This window comes from Homalodisca vitripennis, chromosome 5 (assembly GCF_021130785.1).
Source record: "Homalodisca vitripennis isolate AUS2020 chromosome 5, UT_GWSS_2.1, whole genome shotgun sequence".
NCBI lineage: Eukaryota > Metazoa > Arthropoda > Insecta > Hemiptera > Cicadellidae > Homalodisca > Homalodisca vitripennis.
Window position 1 is genome coordinate 146,896,861 of NC_060211.1, and position 16,605 is coordinate 146,913,465.

At 35.7% G+C, this 16,605-nt stretch overlaps 1 protein-coding gene across 29 annotated transcripts in view; it reads right to left on the reverse strand.

The window, feature by feature from the left end:
• LOC124362986 (proteoglycan 4-like) overlaps positions 1-16,605 on the reverse strand; it is a 121,278-nt gene that overhangs the window by 83,834 nt on the left and 20,839 nt on the right. For 27 of the 29 annotated variants that reach the window (XM_046817957.1, XM_046817964.1, XM_046817962.1 and 24 more), the window contains exons 9-19: positions 14,401-14,442; positions 12,020-12,073; positions 10,741-10,794; positions 9,993-10,034; positions 8,721-8,846; positions 6,062-6,127; positions 4,278-4,346; positions 3,378-3,425; positions 2,982-3,083; positions 787-858; positions 493-564 (exon numbers count right to left, since the gene is read on the reverse strand). In XM_046817957.1, the coding sequence (XP_046673913.1) occupies positions 493-564; positions 787-858; positions 2,982-3,083; positions 3,378-3,425; positions 4,278-4,346; positions 6,062-6,127; positions 8,721-8,846; positions 9,993-10,034; positions 10,741-10,794; positions 12,020-12,073; positions 14,401-14,442 (747 nt within the window). The remainder of the gene's footprint in view (positions 1-492; positions 565-786; positions 859-2,981; positions 3,084-3,377; positions 3,426-4,277; positions 4,347-6,061; positions 6,128-8,720; positions 8,847-9,992; positions 10,035-10,740; positions 10,795-12,019; positions 12,074-14,400; positions 14,443-16,605) is intronic. The other 2 variants (XM_046817939.1, XM_046817940.1) reach the window with 2 other exon arrangements.

The window sequence follows — 16,605 nt, forward strand, 5'->3', positions numbered from 1 at the left end:
TGCATACCTGTAACAAAATACTTTCTAGTAATTCAATAGATTGGAATACCTTGGAACACTTGCACATGATATTGTTACTTAATTTTATCTAAACCAAAAGTTTACTTATTATGTCCAACTGATTCTACCGAGAGGGTTCACTCCTGGATGGTTTATACGTTCCAGTTGAACCTACGCTGCGTACAGCAAAAGCTTATGTGTTAAGAGGAGGCGGCACACCACTAACCACAAATATCGAGATATATTAACCACAAATATCGAGATACTTATATATACTTATATAAGTATAGATATATAGTATATAAGTATAGATACTTATATCGAGATATTTGTGGTTAGTAAATGTTTCTCAAATTAGGGTGGAAAATCTTTCCAAACTTAGTCGCTTTTGAATCGCTCCACCACATCTCCCTCTCCCAGTGGCGAAATGAATCTCTATGTACATACACACATGTTCCTTCCAGGATGTCATATTAGACTAAAGATTCTTACCATGCGTTCCACCATCCATGGTGGAGGTGGGGGCGGCCGCCAGTCGATCGTCGGTGGTTCCAAAGTCGGCTCCTGGATGGTAACAAATATCACTAGATCATTTAAACATTATTTAGATAACTGTTTTTATATTAAAATGTATATAAACAATATAAATATAATGCACAGTGCTTCAACATATTAATCCGATCTCCTCCTGGAGACGAAACAAATCCCTATGTACATCTGCCTGTTCTTACACATTGTGGTTTTTGACTACAAATTCAAAAATTTCTTAAAATTGTACGGACTTACCATTTCTGGTCTCATCCATAGTGGAGGCGAGGACGGCCGGCACTCGATCGTCTGTGGTTCCAAAGTCGACTCCTGAATGGTATCAAAGCATCACTAGATTATTTAAACATTATTTACCAAACTATTTCTATATTAAAATGTATATAAACAATATAAATATAACATCTACTTTTAAAAAATCTATCGTTAAAAAGCATGAACAAAATCAAAATAAGCACAAACGCCTAAAAAAGAAACCCAAGCAAAAAACACGCAACACCGAGACATCTGTTACGCCAGTGGTCTTTTCAACAGTGATTGTCGAGGGGGATAGCTACGTTCGCTCCTTGGCTGGACTGGTCCAGTCCCTCGTCACCGCGGAGACGAGTGTGCTCGGGGTGTGCAAGCCTGTGGCCGGACTGTTGGGTGTGGTTGAGGGCGGTCAATCCCCTCTTCCGGGAAGCTGCTATGTCCTAATTGCCGGTGCGAATGACGTCGGAGCCGGCGAACCATCTACAATCTTTGAGCACCTGGAGCAGCAGATCATCGTGCGTACCTCCCCTACGAAGGTCGTGGCATCGACAGTGCCATATCGCCACGAACTCTCCACCGACCTCCCCGTCAACAAGCAGACTACCCTGGTCAACCACTACATCAGGGGGTTGTGTGCCAGATGTGAAGGATCCGTACCACTGGACTTCAACACCATCAGGAGGCGGCACTTCACTCGCCATGGCCAGTATCTGACGATGGGGGGGAAGCGGCTACTGGCTCGACTTGTGGTGGCTAATTTGAGGAGGACAAGCTTGGTCTCTGTAGGCTCGTCACAGCCACCACCGCCTCTGCCTCTGCCGTCATCTGCTGTTCCTGCTGAGTCTCCGAGCAATATGATTGTAGAGGGGATTGAATGTCGTAACCACACAATGGTTGTGTTCTTAGACCTGTCCAAAGCATTCGACTGCGTTGACCACGGTACACTGCTTGACATACTTGAGTCTCACGGTATTCAAGGTTTGCCTCTTAAATGGCTTAGCTCGTTTCTAACTCACAGATCCCAAGTTGTCCAGATATCTAGTAAGTCGTCCAAAAAAATATAACTGAGTTACGGAGTCCCTCAGGGATCCATCCTCAGTCCTGTGCTTTTCCTGCTTTACGTCAACGATGTAAAATCATCGCTTCTGCGTGAAAAATTAGTGCAGTTTGCCGATGATACGACTCTCTTTTTTAATGCAATATCGAGTGAAGTTTTGGAACAACAGGCTTTAGTTGACGTCAAACAACTGTGTCCAAAATTCCTAGGAATGCACCTTGATTAAGGGCTGACTTGGAATGAGCATATTGACTATGTTTGCGCCAAAGTTTGCTCAGATATTTTTGTTCTGAGATCTTTAGCCAAATACTGCCCGAGTCAGGTAAGGATTACGGCGTATTATGTACTGATTTACCCCCATCTGGCCTACGGAGTGGTCCTTTGGTGAGCTTGCGCAAACACACTGTTTCAAAGAGCTTTCAGACTCCAAAAAAAGTAATTCGAATAATCGCCAAAATCAAATTTAGAGAGTCGTGCAGGGAAGCTTTCAAGAAATTGCAGCTGTTGACTCTACCGTGCCTCTACATTTTGGAAACAACTTTGTTTTGTATGGGTAAATGTTCCTTAACCAGAGGCCGAGACATACACATGTATGAGACACGTGGTACAGCAAACTACCGAACTGGGAGACACAGAACGGTGGTTTAATGAACGCGTGCCCTCGCAGGCGGGTGTTCATTTCCTCAAAAGACTGCCCAATTCAATTAAAGATGCTCCAACGCCCAAGGCGTTAAAGACTCGCCTTAAACGCTTCTTGGTGTCACAAGCATTCTAAAATGCAGGTGAGTTTTTGACATTCGACTGGGAGACCGCCCAATTAGAAAACTGACTCTGCTGTACTAAGTGGGTTGCATTGGCGATGTATGAAAGACGCGTAACTGTGAAACTGTATGTGTGAGTGTGTATTGTTGTATGAATGTCAGAAATTTAAAAAACCCATGACGTTTGCCATACAATGTAAGAATTGTCGATGCAATAAAAAAGATTTGATTTGAATTTACAATGCTTCGCCATATTAACCCGCCTTCCTCCTGGCGATGACACAAATCTCATTGTACTTATGCCTGTCCTTCCACATTGTAATTTTAGACTTAAAATAAAACAATTCTCACATTTTTAGACTTACCATTTCTGATCTCATAGATATTGATGACGGTGGCGGCGGGGGTGGTGGGGGCGGCGGGGGCGGAGGTTGCCATGGAGGCGGTGTTGGTCCTAACATCGGCTCCTGTTGGACATTAAAGCATGGCCAGATTAATTTAAATCATTAAGAAGAACATGCCTTATATTCAAATGGATGCTTACTATAAAGTAAAAATATTCTTATTCATAAAATAGATGGTTTTTATTTATATCTATGAAATTAAATACAGTTTTGAGTTTACTCTCTATAAAACGTCTACACGCCATGCTAACTGCTATGAGACACATATTGCTTTGATAAAATTTAAAAAATCAAATTGAAAATTGATTAAAACATTACAATAATTGTTATCTCTGGATATATATTTAGCTACCTTACCATTGCAGGCGGTTCTTCCCAAACGTCAGGTGCACATTCTACGTCTTCCTTTAACAAAATAATGCAATCATGTCAATCATACGACATAAATCGTAATGTTTAGTATTAACTATCGAATAGTACCTAAGTAAAAGAGAAATAAAGGTAAATTATGTATTTATTCCATAAACGGGATTTTAGGTAACGCTCAACACTTGAAGCAAAAATTACATCTAGTGTCTATAAAATATAAATCGAGGCGAAAATGTTATAAGATTTGATTGTAAGTATTTAATAATTCGTATTGATCAATATTTTTAAATGAGGATAGTTTGAACACTTCAATAATTTTTTTAAAATATGACATTTTATATTAGAAACTTCAATTAACGCATTTTAATTGTATAGTTACATTTATTTATGGCATATTGCATTTGCCATATACTACACTTTTAGACAAAAATAGTTCTTTATTAATTTTTAAAATTTTACATGCTAAGGAAACTTTTGAGACTCTATTTTTACATAAGTCATTTCGGATGACGTAAATATTAATTATCATAGTATTTCTAACAGTCTACCATTGCAGCATTTCCATTCAAAATTTAATCTAAACCATTATTGTGATAGACTAACGGTTATGGCATTATTTTATAAATGTATAAAACCCATTACGCCAAAAATTGGAATTTGCAGCACTTATTGAAATTGAAACAGTGCAAAATAAGGAGATTATAACATGAGATTTCTGTAGGTATTTAGCAGTTGTCCATCTAATTAAAGAGATGTCCCACTCCCAGGCTTGGGCGACGGGAGCAACCAGTATTGATAAATATAGATTTATTTATAAGATTACGAACAATTATACCAGTAGATTCACCAATATCATTGAGTAAAATTTATAGAAATAAGTTTTATTACCTCAATTGTCGTTAAAGGCCTATGCCACTCATCCGCCGTCCAAGTTGGCGGCTCCACACACCTTGGCTCCTATTTTCAACAATGAAAACTCAAAAATTGTACATTTATTTATTTATTTACATACGGTATACACCATTTCACATTTGATATAGGTATTATGAAAATACAAGAGGCTTGATAAAAACAACTTACACAAATAGTTTACATGCATACATGCTAAAGCAAACAAAAGCAAAAATAAGCAAAACAAGTGCCAAATAACATCAACATCGTGAATAAAAAGAAAAATTACAACAGCAATATATGTAGTTCATAAACAAGTGCAACATGAAGGTGGATCCGTAAAAAAAACTTAATTAAAGTAGCTTTAACTAAAACATACAGTAAGTAACTTTATGTGTAACTTACATTAAAAATAGATCGAAAAATAAACAGTACTAATTGCTGACTTACCCTTACAGTAAACAGAAATGGAGAAACACTACTTCAATCGTCATAAATAGACACAATTTGGCTAAATACAACAGTTTAAATTGAGACTATTGTTTATTATAGGGCTTACGTTGCTCTAGAAAATATAAAACAGAATCGGTTTACATCGAACAGCCATGGTGTTTAACAAATTATGTTATTAAAAAAGGTTGTTGTACTAATGCATATCTTAAAGGACATTTCATCAACTTTGTGTTTCTATAGGGTGTACCTCCAGAGTAAGAAATAACAATCCTTATATGAACAAAATTTCCTGTCTTCATCTTTTATAGTTGTGCTGGGTGTTGATGATGAGAGTCAGTCAGAACAGTTTCTTTTATATTTTATGTATTTATATAGACAGGCAAATTATTATCTGTAAATTTTGACTAAAATGTGAAAAAGCATATATTACATATTAGGTATGTAAGTTGAAAAAGTGTTTCTTTATACTTAGGTTAAAAGATTAGATCAAGAAATGAGTCCAAGCATGCAATTATTGATGACCATAAACCAAGGAAGGTAACACTTTTTTCATTTTAAATGTTACAGTTTCAAAATGTAGTTGTTAGTTTGGTGTAGATGCACGTTTATTCTTATAAGTGGATAGCTAAGAAAAGGCCGATGTGCCACTATCCAATGAATTCCCAGGAGCGACATATTAGTAACCAAAAATATGTAGAGATAGTGGGATAGAAAGGGCTTGTCATTTTGTCTAGGTTACCTCGGATGATGAACGTTGGCGTAGACGTTATATTAAATGCCTTGGAAACATGAGGGAATGTGACTCCCCTGTCCACTTTGACTAAAAAGACTGGAAAAGAGCTAGGCTCCCATTCTTCCAAGTTGACCGTGATCCTTTTAATAGGATCTCGAAGGTGATGCCTACTCCTAAGCTTAACCGTCTTGAATATCCTGACGGAAAGGGAGAGCAGAGCAAAGGTCCTTGCAGGACTAAGTGCTATGAGGGGTTTCCCCATCTTCTTGTCCTAAGTGAGTAAAATAAAGTAGGCATTTATGGTCATATCAGTCATTGAAATCTCCACATTGTGATAATTCCTCATGTCTATTAATCCTTCATTGAATAACAGTTTGAATCCAAAGGGGGTTTGAGGAAAAAAGTCTCTACGTTCATGATTAAGCTCAAGAAACATATTGTGTAAGCCTCTAAAAGTGGGCCAAATCTTTACCTTTATTTTGCTTAGTAACGAACAAATATAATCCAGGCGTAATATAAAGCAGTATCTTAAAATGCCAATCGCTAACCACTGACAAATACACTGATGACTGAATGTCCTTAATGTCCTTATTACCTGAGCGGGCTGCAACCGGTTCCAACGAGCCCGCGGAGGTGCTGGCGGCTGGCAAGGAACTGCCACCTGCAAGGAAACAGAATTATTAAAATCATCACCACATCACACAATAAGGTACGATTCGTCTTTATTTTTAATATGTAATGTTTACTCCATCTTGATTACGCGGGAAACCGTAAAGTGAGGTTAGGTTTCCCTGTTCCCGCCAATTCATGGGCGCCGCCATCTTGAATACGCGGGAAACCAAGAAAGTGAGGTTAGGTTCCCCTGTTCCCGCCAATTTTTCCCGCCCCCGCCGCCATATTGGAATTCCCTCCGTCCCTCGTTTCTCCCTCACGTAGTGTGCACAAGAGTGTGAGGACCCAACAAATCACCGATTTTGACACCCCAAATCACCGATTTTACCGAAAAACACCCAGAATTTGGAACATTTTGATAGGATAAGAGTGTGAGGAGGGAATTTCTCCCGCACATGAGGGGATTTCTCCAGCAAATGAGGGAATTTCTCCCTCCCATAAGAGCCCATGTTAGGACCCAAGGGGCGGGATGTCTACTCACTTATCTACCTGTCACAATTCACAATAAAACACCGTGGATGTCCTAGACTTCAGAACGTACAATTAGAACGAATCGGAACAATACATTTTAGAATATAGATTTAAAACTTGTTCTTTACTTTATTACGCCACTAACTGATAACCTCGTGTTAATGTATAATAGAAGTTCAGTTACTGCTTACAACTACAAGATGTGAGCATGGAAGTAATCTAAAACTATATAAATACTATTAATGAGAGGAAATATAATAAAATCAAGATTTCATTTAAGAGTACAATTAATTTCAATAAATTGATTCTACAACAGAGCGATATTAAATTTGTGATATATTTATCAACAGAGTAGAAGTACGCTTTATCACGTGTCACGTAGCAGCCTTTGCTCCAGCATGTAACTCATTTCATTCTCTAGTACTTCTGCGGACAGACACATGGACAGACAACTCCAAACAAAACACAAGACGGAAACGAAATTTTTTACAACCCCAAGGTGAACATAAGATAAAATCTACCACCCTACTGAATGACAGTCTTCAATTACGCTCAGTCTAATCCTACGAACAGACGTGCTCCTTCATAAAACTGATTCTTGTCTATGTAGAAATAAAGTTTCATGCGAAATTTAAATGCTACGGATGAAATCGCTTAATTTAAATTGCCACGGAGGAATAGATAAATTTCCCCCAGGCAACTCTTTTTAAAATGGGACAGTTAAAATAGAATCGCGAAATATTTTGTAAGTACTAACTTATATTGTGGTTTTAAAATTGGAAAATTAGTTAAAAAAATTAAAAACATCTATTTCTTTGTAAATAATATTTAAACACTGAGACAATCGTAAAACCAACCTAATGAACAAAGATGAGATTGTTTTCCCGTAATTTACGTGAAACTGAAATTGCATTTTTACCACAACAGAAAACAGAGAAATGAACACTCACATGACTCAAAGATTCATTCTTTTCCAGACTACAGTATAAAATGAAACTATACTCTACAATTAAAATTTTTAATAAATCCACATAAGTACTCAATGCACTAGGTATCCATAAACATATTTTAAAAAACCGAATACAATATTTTCCTTTAAACATCAATTAAAATTAAACTAATTTTCATTCAACCTTGGTAAAATTTAACTCTGGTGGGATGATCCAGATATTCAAAGACATAACACATTACTCATTGCAACATTATTTTGAACAGGTTTAAATGAAATAACTTTGAAATTATTTGAAGTAACAATATAGAGAAAATATAAAATTGAAATATCTTAATTTATTAATCTCTAGGAATTGTATATGAGTGAAAATACTTTCGAGACTACAATACAAAAGGAACACATAAGTTTAAAGAATGTTACAATAATTTATTGAAGATATTCTGGATAAAACGTGTGTGGATAATTTTATTTAGGGAAACAAATATCCGAAAACGTTGCTAAATTTTTTTTATTCAAATAAGAATACATGTAAAGAACGACATTTGGGATTGAACATATGGTTTTGTTTTAACCAAGAAAAATAAATGAACTAATAACTGTAAACAGGAGTGTTTGTACATCATATTTTATTTATATAAATTGAAGATTTTTTTTTTTTACGTAGGGGGAATGCATTTGCGCACGGATTGTGGAACTCCCTTGCAGACTACCCACTAAACCCCCTACGGTCCACGGAGGACCCAGGTCGGAACCCTTTTAGATGACATCTTGCCTGTTCCGTGTGTCTTATGTCCCATCCAGGACAAAACTACTTGTTTCGGAAGCTAGGGGTCAGCCAGGTATCCGTCTTCACGCTTCTGATGAAGGATCGCATGTACATGAGTGGTGACTGCATTCCATGCGTCCTCCCTCTGCAGCATCAGCTCCACAATGGTGTCTGCCGAAACATCGCCAACTGTGGTGGCGAGCGTTCGCCTGGTCTCGGTGAAGCGCCCGCAAGCGAAGAAGGTGTGATGAACATCGTCATCCTCCTCCGGGCATTAAGCACACCGAGGCGAGTAGAAATTGAAGTAGTTTATAAGTATTAAAGTATAGTAATATTCTATGACATTGTTCAAGTACCGTAACTAATTCGTTATTAAGTAACTGTCTAACTCACCGGTGCCGGTGGTTCGAACACATCATCCTCGAGAATCATGTCTTCAAATATTCCTTCAGGACTTGAGTCATCCGCAACACTTGTCTTCATTCCTCTCCCTATCTGATTCATTGCTTCTTCTATGCTCTGTTAAATCAATTCAATCATAGAAAAATATATTAAAAATATATATTTTCCACCTTTCAAAAAATGTATTTTTTATGCTTATCACTATTTACAATTGCTTTCAAATATGACTGATTCACCCAACTACTCAACTATAGCATTGGTACTTTCCTCTTAGCTACAAATTCCGCAATGAGCAGTATTTTAACCTGTTAGTCAACATTAAAAAACGTGTTTCAAGACCAAGTTTTGAAATGTTTCTTTTTATTCAGGTCAGTTGTAAAATATTCTGTTTCCTATCTCAAATTACCAACGTACCTCACTTACTTAAAAATTAATATTTCAAAATTAACATTGAAGTATCCAACATGCACTAGCCCTAAACTTATGCATGTATTGATCTTTACTTATTGATTTAAAACTTAGTAACTTGTAGAAACTGTTTCTACTTTAGATTTCACCTTACATGAGTACTACATAGAGATCAAAATAGAGGTTTCGCTTGCCTATTGGAGAAAGCATTTATTTATATTTAAAATTTATTGGAATAAATAAATCTTAGGATCATTCAAAATAATAACAAACTCAAAATTGGTTTAATCATTGGTGGTAAATTTGATTATATTCATTCAGAGTTAACCTTATGGTACACTTCCATCTCTCTTTGATGGAACATAGAAGAATAATACGTACTTGTCATAGCAATGAATAATTAACCACAATTTCAAATTGCACCTCAAAGTGACTTCCTATCCTAACACTGAATAACTAATAACTTCCTCGTCTCAACTTTAACACTATTCTTGTTACATTAACCTTGCTCTCTTATGACATTATTTTCTTCATCAATGAATGAATAGTGAACAACTTTCTGTCCGCAATTATTTTTATTTTACCCGTTTAAAAAACCTCACTCTTTCACGTGACTAACTGCCTAAATATTAAATAATTTAGCAGTATTTGGCCTTGACAAAACTTTTCCCTGTTTTACTAAACTAGCGACCTCACGTGACCGCCTAAACCGAACAATGACACCGATCTCTCCTCACTTATTAATGTTTCCTATACAGAAGACTTTCCACTCTAGTGACTACATTTTTAACACTGAATAAAATAAATTTAGTATAGAATCAACATCATCCATACTCAATTATGTAAAGTACTTACAATAGCAGCACCTCCACCAAATACATCGCCGACGTTTTCCACCTAGAATGATAAAGATGACTGATATGACTGCATTATAATGACGGAAGGGAAACGTGTTTCTTTTATTTCAAAGCCTGTGCAACTTTAAGCATATGTTTTGTAAACATGGAACATTATTAGATTAGAGGATACTTAAATGTGAATATAAAAACATATTATTTATAAATAATTCCTCCTCTTCTGTACCAACGGAAAAATAATTCAATACAAGTTTATAGAACTCAATTAATGTTGTGGTAGATTAGGTCACTTATCCTTTCCAAAAGGTTTAGTAACTCCACTCAGGAAGCAGAGCTAATTTCCTTTTATGGCTCAGTGCAATGAGAAATTTCCTCATTTATTTCCTATATGACCAAATAAAATCTTCTTGGCCACATTGGACATTACCAACCTTAAAATCACGAAATGAAGATTGTTCCTCTTCATGATTTTATATTAATTTTTCGTAGAAAAACAACTTAGATCCAAACGGAGCTTTGGATAAAAGTTTTGGTTCTCCTTTGGGGCCCCACTTCCACGACAGAGCTGAACAGGTTTAAACCTTTCACAGAATGTGGAGAGGCCCTTCTTTATTTAGGGTCTTCGTTAAGCTTAAGAATAACTACAATCAATCAAAGCATAAAATTAAACAGCAACTTAAAAGAGCAACATATGAAAGCCCCAGACAAATATACTGGTGCTTGCGTGCCCTTAACACCCTTATTACCTGAGGGGGTCGACGTCTGACCCGACGCTGTGGCCTTGGCGCCGTACGCTCCTCCTGTAAGAAAGCAGAATCATAAATATCTCTCAACTGCATGTCACAGTGCTTAAAATACCAGGATATTCTAAGTCTTGCGTAAGAATATATCGATACATCCAATTTGAGAAGATTAGATTTATAATTTTTTTAGTTTATACGTTACTAACTCACCTCATTATGTCGCGCTGGAGACATTCAGTCAGATAGACAAAAATGAAGTTTTTCCAGCGTTTCCAACGCTCAGATTATAAGAATAAGTTGGTTTAAATGGAATATTAAAGTAAACGAAATAAATACATTTTATTTGCAGGTTTTCGAGTTTTATGTAATATTGTTCTAAGAGATTAAGAACTAATGAGTTAGACAAATAAAACTGGCATATTGGATATATAGTTTGATTTCCGTAGTTGATTCATAATATCTTTCCGATACCTTGATCAAACTGGAATTATTATGTTTCGTGCCCACTTAAGTATATATATTGAATAACAAATATATATATACTTAAGTGACTACTTGTTTCAACGTTAAATAACATATCAATTTCTACCTGATCTACAACATTTCCCGTTAGATCAATCTTTCACCACCATTAAGTGAATACTTGTTTCAACGTTAAATAATATATCAATTTCTACCCGATCTACAACATTTCCCGATAGATCAATTTTTCACCACCCTTAAGTTACTACTTGCTTCAACGTTAAATAATATATCAATTTCTACCCGATCTACAACATTTCCCGTTAGATAAATCTTGCACCACCCTTAAGTAACTACTTGTTTCAACGTTAAATAGTATATAAATTTCTACCTCTATCTACAGCATTTCCCGTTTATTTCCTATATGAGGTAATAAAATAGACCTTTGTGGGTGCATTGGACATTAACAATCTTAAAATCACGAAATGAAGATTGTTCCTCTTTATGATTTCTATTCATCTTTTGCAGATAGAAACTTGGATCCAAACGGAGCTTTGGATCGAAATTTTGGTTCTCCTTTGGGGCTCCACTTCCACGTCTGAGCTCAAGAAACAGGTTTACAACTTTCACAGAGATTTTAAAAAGAAGAAGACACCTTTATTTAGGATCTTCATTAAGCTTAAGAACAATTAAATTCAAATCAAGCGCAAAATAAACTGTAACTTTACAGCTTAAAATACAGCAACCGATGAAAGTACTCTTAGTGTACATCACTAGGCCCTAACAGATATAGTCTGATGGCCCTTAACACCCTTATTACCTGAGGGGGTCGACGTGTGACCCGCCGCTGTGGCCTTGGCGCCGTACGCTCCTCCTGCAAGAAAGCAGAATCATAAATATCACTTAACTGCATGTCACAGTGCACAATAAAATACCAGGAATATTCTAAGCCTCATGCTATGGACGGACATCTATCATCATCAAACGATTTTTGTCTTAAAACATAAACTTATACAAGGTAGTATTGAATTGGTCTTTAAAATACGACGAAATATGTTATCATTAAATATCACATGTTAAAATATCGAACGATACAATCAGTCGGCATGCATTAACACTGAATAATGACACAATATCTATCCTCACTTAATGATGTTTCCTATACTGAAGACTTTCCACTTTATATATATAGACTACGTTTTAACCCTTGTCAGACACACTGGGGTGTAACACACTATATAACTTTTCCTCTGCAGCACAATTGGGTGGTGCAGGGAAATTTTGGTGGCCATATAAATTCAGTTGGTAGCCTTACTGCTTAAGCTAAGCGCATTGCTATTTACTATATTCTGCCTGTCATTGTCCAACTGGAAAGGTCCAAAACGTTGCTTGGGGTGTGCTGCACCCCAGTGTGTCTACTGTGTGGCGGTTTTAGTTTTCTACAAACTTAGTATTTATAAATTTAAAACTAGCTTGTGTATTGATTAACTGTTTATTTTTCCTTTAAAAGGTTAAATGTTATCACCGTTTCATTGTAAGTGTTATTTACAATATAAATAGTTATGTCTGCTGAACTGTGAAGTGATGAAATTCGTGATTTATTATAGGACACTGAAAGCGATGATGATACGGATTATGTAGAGGAAGAGTCAGAACTTTCTGATGAGAGCAGTGCGGACAAAGAAAGAAAATTTGCACCTATCAGAAAATATGGGACATGTTTATGGCAAATGCAAAAGGTTTGTATTCTCCTTATGAACATTGTACCATAGATGAGCAGTTGTTTGGGTATCGTGGTAATAGTAGTTTCAGGGTTTATATGAGGAGTAAGCCCGATAAGTATGGATTAAAAATATTTATGCTAAATAACTCAAGAACTGCTTACATAAATCAATATTAAAAAGTGTAACAGGTGCTTTGTGCTTTGTAAAAATGTAACACGTTGTAAATTGGTCTTTTGACCGTTGGAAGTTAAATAAATAAATATTTTGCCATATGCTGGCCCAATCAAGCCACCCAACAAAGAACCCGTACCGTCATACTATGTTCGGACACTAAGTGAACCTATTCATCACACAAATCGAAATATCACAGTTGCTCTTTCTGTGACTTTCTTTTCATCAATTCCACTTTTTGAAAATATGCTACAAAATTTTCAGCTGAAAATTGTTAGTCCCCTCAGATCCAACAAGCCTGAAATACCTCCCTCTTTCATTGCACCAAAGGCTAAAGATAGCTCTCTGTTTGCTTTTACTCCAAACAAAAAAATGCTGATTTCTTATTCCCCGAAACCTAAGAAAAATGTTCTTCTGTTAACTAAAATGTACACAAATAAAGACGTTGATCCCATAACAATGAAGCCATGCCAATACTATTCTACAATGCCACGAAAGGTGGTACAGACACATTTGACCAATTGCGTCATAGTTATTCAGTAAGTAGACGGACGAACCAATGGCCTATGAGAATTTGGTTCGCCATGATGGATCAAAGTGGCATGAATGCTATGGTAATATACGAATATGAGATCTGATAATACCAAAATGAAACGAAGGCAGTTTCTAAAGCAGCTGTGTTTTGAAATGGTGACGCCATTCCTATAAACTAGGCTGGAGACAACAACTCTGCAAAGAAGTCTTCGTGTCGCATCAGTGAAATTCTTGGTATCCCGAATGAAGAAAACAGGCAAATCCCTGCCCTTGAAAGACGCCACCGAATATGTTGCTTCTGTGACAGAAACGAGGACAGAAAAACTAAGCAATACTGTACAACATGCCAGCGCCCTACTTTGACTGCTTGGCTAAGATAAGTTTACCAATGTATAATAAAAATACATTTGTACTTATTTCTTTTCTGATGATTTTCCCCCAATATTTTTATTTTTAGGTATTTTTACTAACAAAAACTGTTGACTACTTTTTGCAACACTTTTGTATTTTATAAACAAAAATTTAAAATATGTGTTTTAAAAAATAAAATAAAAACTTACAGATTTGAATTTTAAAGAATATAAATGTACCATAGACACAAATAGAACTACTAAAATTAAAAACTAGAGATTTATTTCAATTGGGCTGCCACACACTCCAGTGTGTCTTTTATGCAATGAAAGGTAAATGTGTCAGACAAGGGTTAACACCGAATAGAAAAAATTAGTATAGTATATACATTTATCCATGCTCAATTATGTAAAGTACTTACAATAGCAGCACCTCCACCAAATACATCGTCATCGCCGTCCACCTGAAATAATAAAGATTACGTTGGGAAACGTGTTTATTTATTTAAAATCCTGTGCAACTTTGAACATCTGTTTTCCGAACATGGCGTATTTTTAGAGGATACTTAAATGTGGATATAAATCAATATTATCAATAAATATTTTCTATTTTCTGTACCGAAAAAAATAATTCTATAAAAGTTAATAGAATTCAATTAATGTTGCAGAGAGTGAGGCAAATTACCCTTTCAAAAAAGTTAAGAATTAAGCAGAGCTAAGGTTCTTTGGGGAGCAGTACAATTTTCATAACTTTTTTCCTATATACGCAAATAAAGTAGACCTTCGTGGCCACACTGGACTTTATAAACCATAAAATCACAAATATTGTGCCTCTTCATGATTTTTTTTCATTTCTCATACGAAAACGGGTTGGATAAAATCGGGGCTTTGGGCCAAAATTGTTGTTCTCCTTTGGAACCCCACTTCCACGACTGGCTCAAGTAACAGGTTTAAACCTTTCAAAGATATTTGAAAGTGGAGAGGCCCTTCTTTATTTAGGGTCTTCATTAAGCTTTAGAACAACTAAATTCAAACCAAGCGTAAAACTAAACCATAATTCAAAATAGCAACCAATGGAAGTACTTTATCATTAGCCCAGACAAATATACTGGTGATTTGCTTGCCCTTAAGGGGAGCGGGAAGGGCCTATGCGATGCATTTTTAAATCATCAAATTAAGGTACATTTTCTCAGGAAGTATAAAAGCTACACAATTACAATTTTAACAGCATTAAATACATTTCTTGGTTAGCAAACACAAGCACTGTCAAGTTAAAATATTCAAAATAAATGTTTAAGAAATTTTTAAAATATTTACTATAAAATAGCTAAAATTTTTAAGTTATTTTTATTTTAGTAATTTTTTACTTTTGTTTTTTGTACCTATTGCAATAATTTTGCTCACAAGTCTATAATACAATGCCATCCACATATAAAAAAATTCAACCTTCTAACTTTAGTACTTTCTGAGAAAAGTGTACCTTTATATGGAAAAAATAAAGTTTCGGTAAACTAGCAAAGAAGTCTTTTTTTATCTAAATGCCTTACGGCTGACTTGGCATTACACCATGAAGTCCAATTTTCACTTAAAAGATATGTTTTGCACTGGTTTCATCTGCGATTACCTTCGATCACTATTTCAGTATTATGCTATATGTTTCTTTTTATGGTTTGTCAGAAATCGATTTATTTCCTTATATAATCTTTCATCAAAACTAGATAAAATTTTTTTTAGTTTTTCTGAGGTATCATCATCAGGTGTTCCTTCTAATCTGTTGGAAACATGAGTTTCTTGCATATTCAAATTGTGGACATTTCATTAGATGATCCGCTGTCTCATTTACTCCTGCAGTGCAATTTAAGCACAGAGGAGTGAAATAAAGTTTCGTTTAGATGAAGAGTTTTGTTAACTGTGACATGTCCTATTCTTAGTCTGATTATATTTACTATTTCCCTTCTGCTAAGTCTCATATCTCGGTACCATGGTAGTAAAGGACTGATAGGTTGTACACTCCTATACCACCTGGCCTTTGTTGTATATAGCAACAAGTTTGTTTTTTTCTTCAAGTATCTTCCTCTTTTGAAAAGATTTGAGGTCAGTTAATGGAAGGGCGATGTCTTGAAACAGATATTCAATTCACCACTGCCTCTTTTGCGAGCTTGTCAACCATTTCATTATATTTCAAAACCCACGTGGCTAGGTATCCACTGAAAGGTTATTCTATTCTTGGAGTCTACACAGTTTTTTACTATTTCAAGAGACATGTTATCTTCTATTACGCCATCACATATACTTTGAAGTGATTTGATGGCAGGAAAAGAGAATCAGTGCAGATTCTCGTATGTCACAGTTGGGGAGGTTATTCATAAGCTGAGAACACATGTATAGAGCAAAAAGTCAGCTGTATAAATCGATGCATTTGGTGAAAGTTTATATTTTTCTTTTCCACATTCATTTGTGGTATCAAAATTGCTGCTCCTGTACCTTCACCGGTTTTAGACCCGTCTGTAAATATGTTGATCCTGTCTCTATAGGTTAAGTTGATCATTTGGTTAACTATCTGTTGGAAAACTTCCGGAGAATTATCTTTCTTAGTTAAAAATTTTATCATCTATTGTATCATTAAT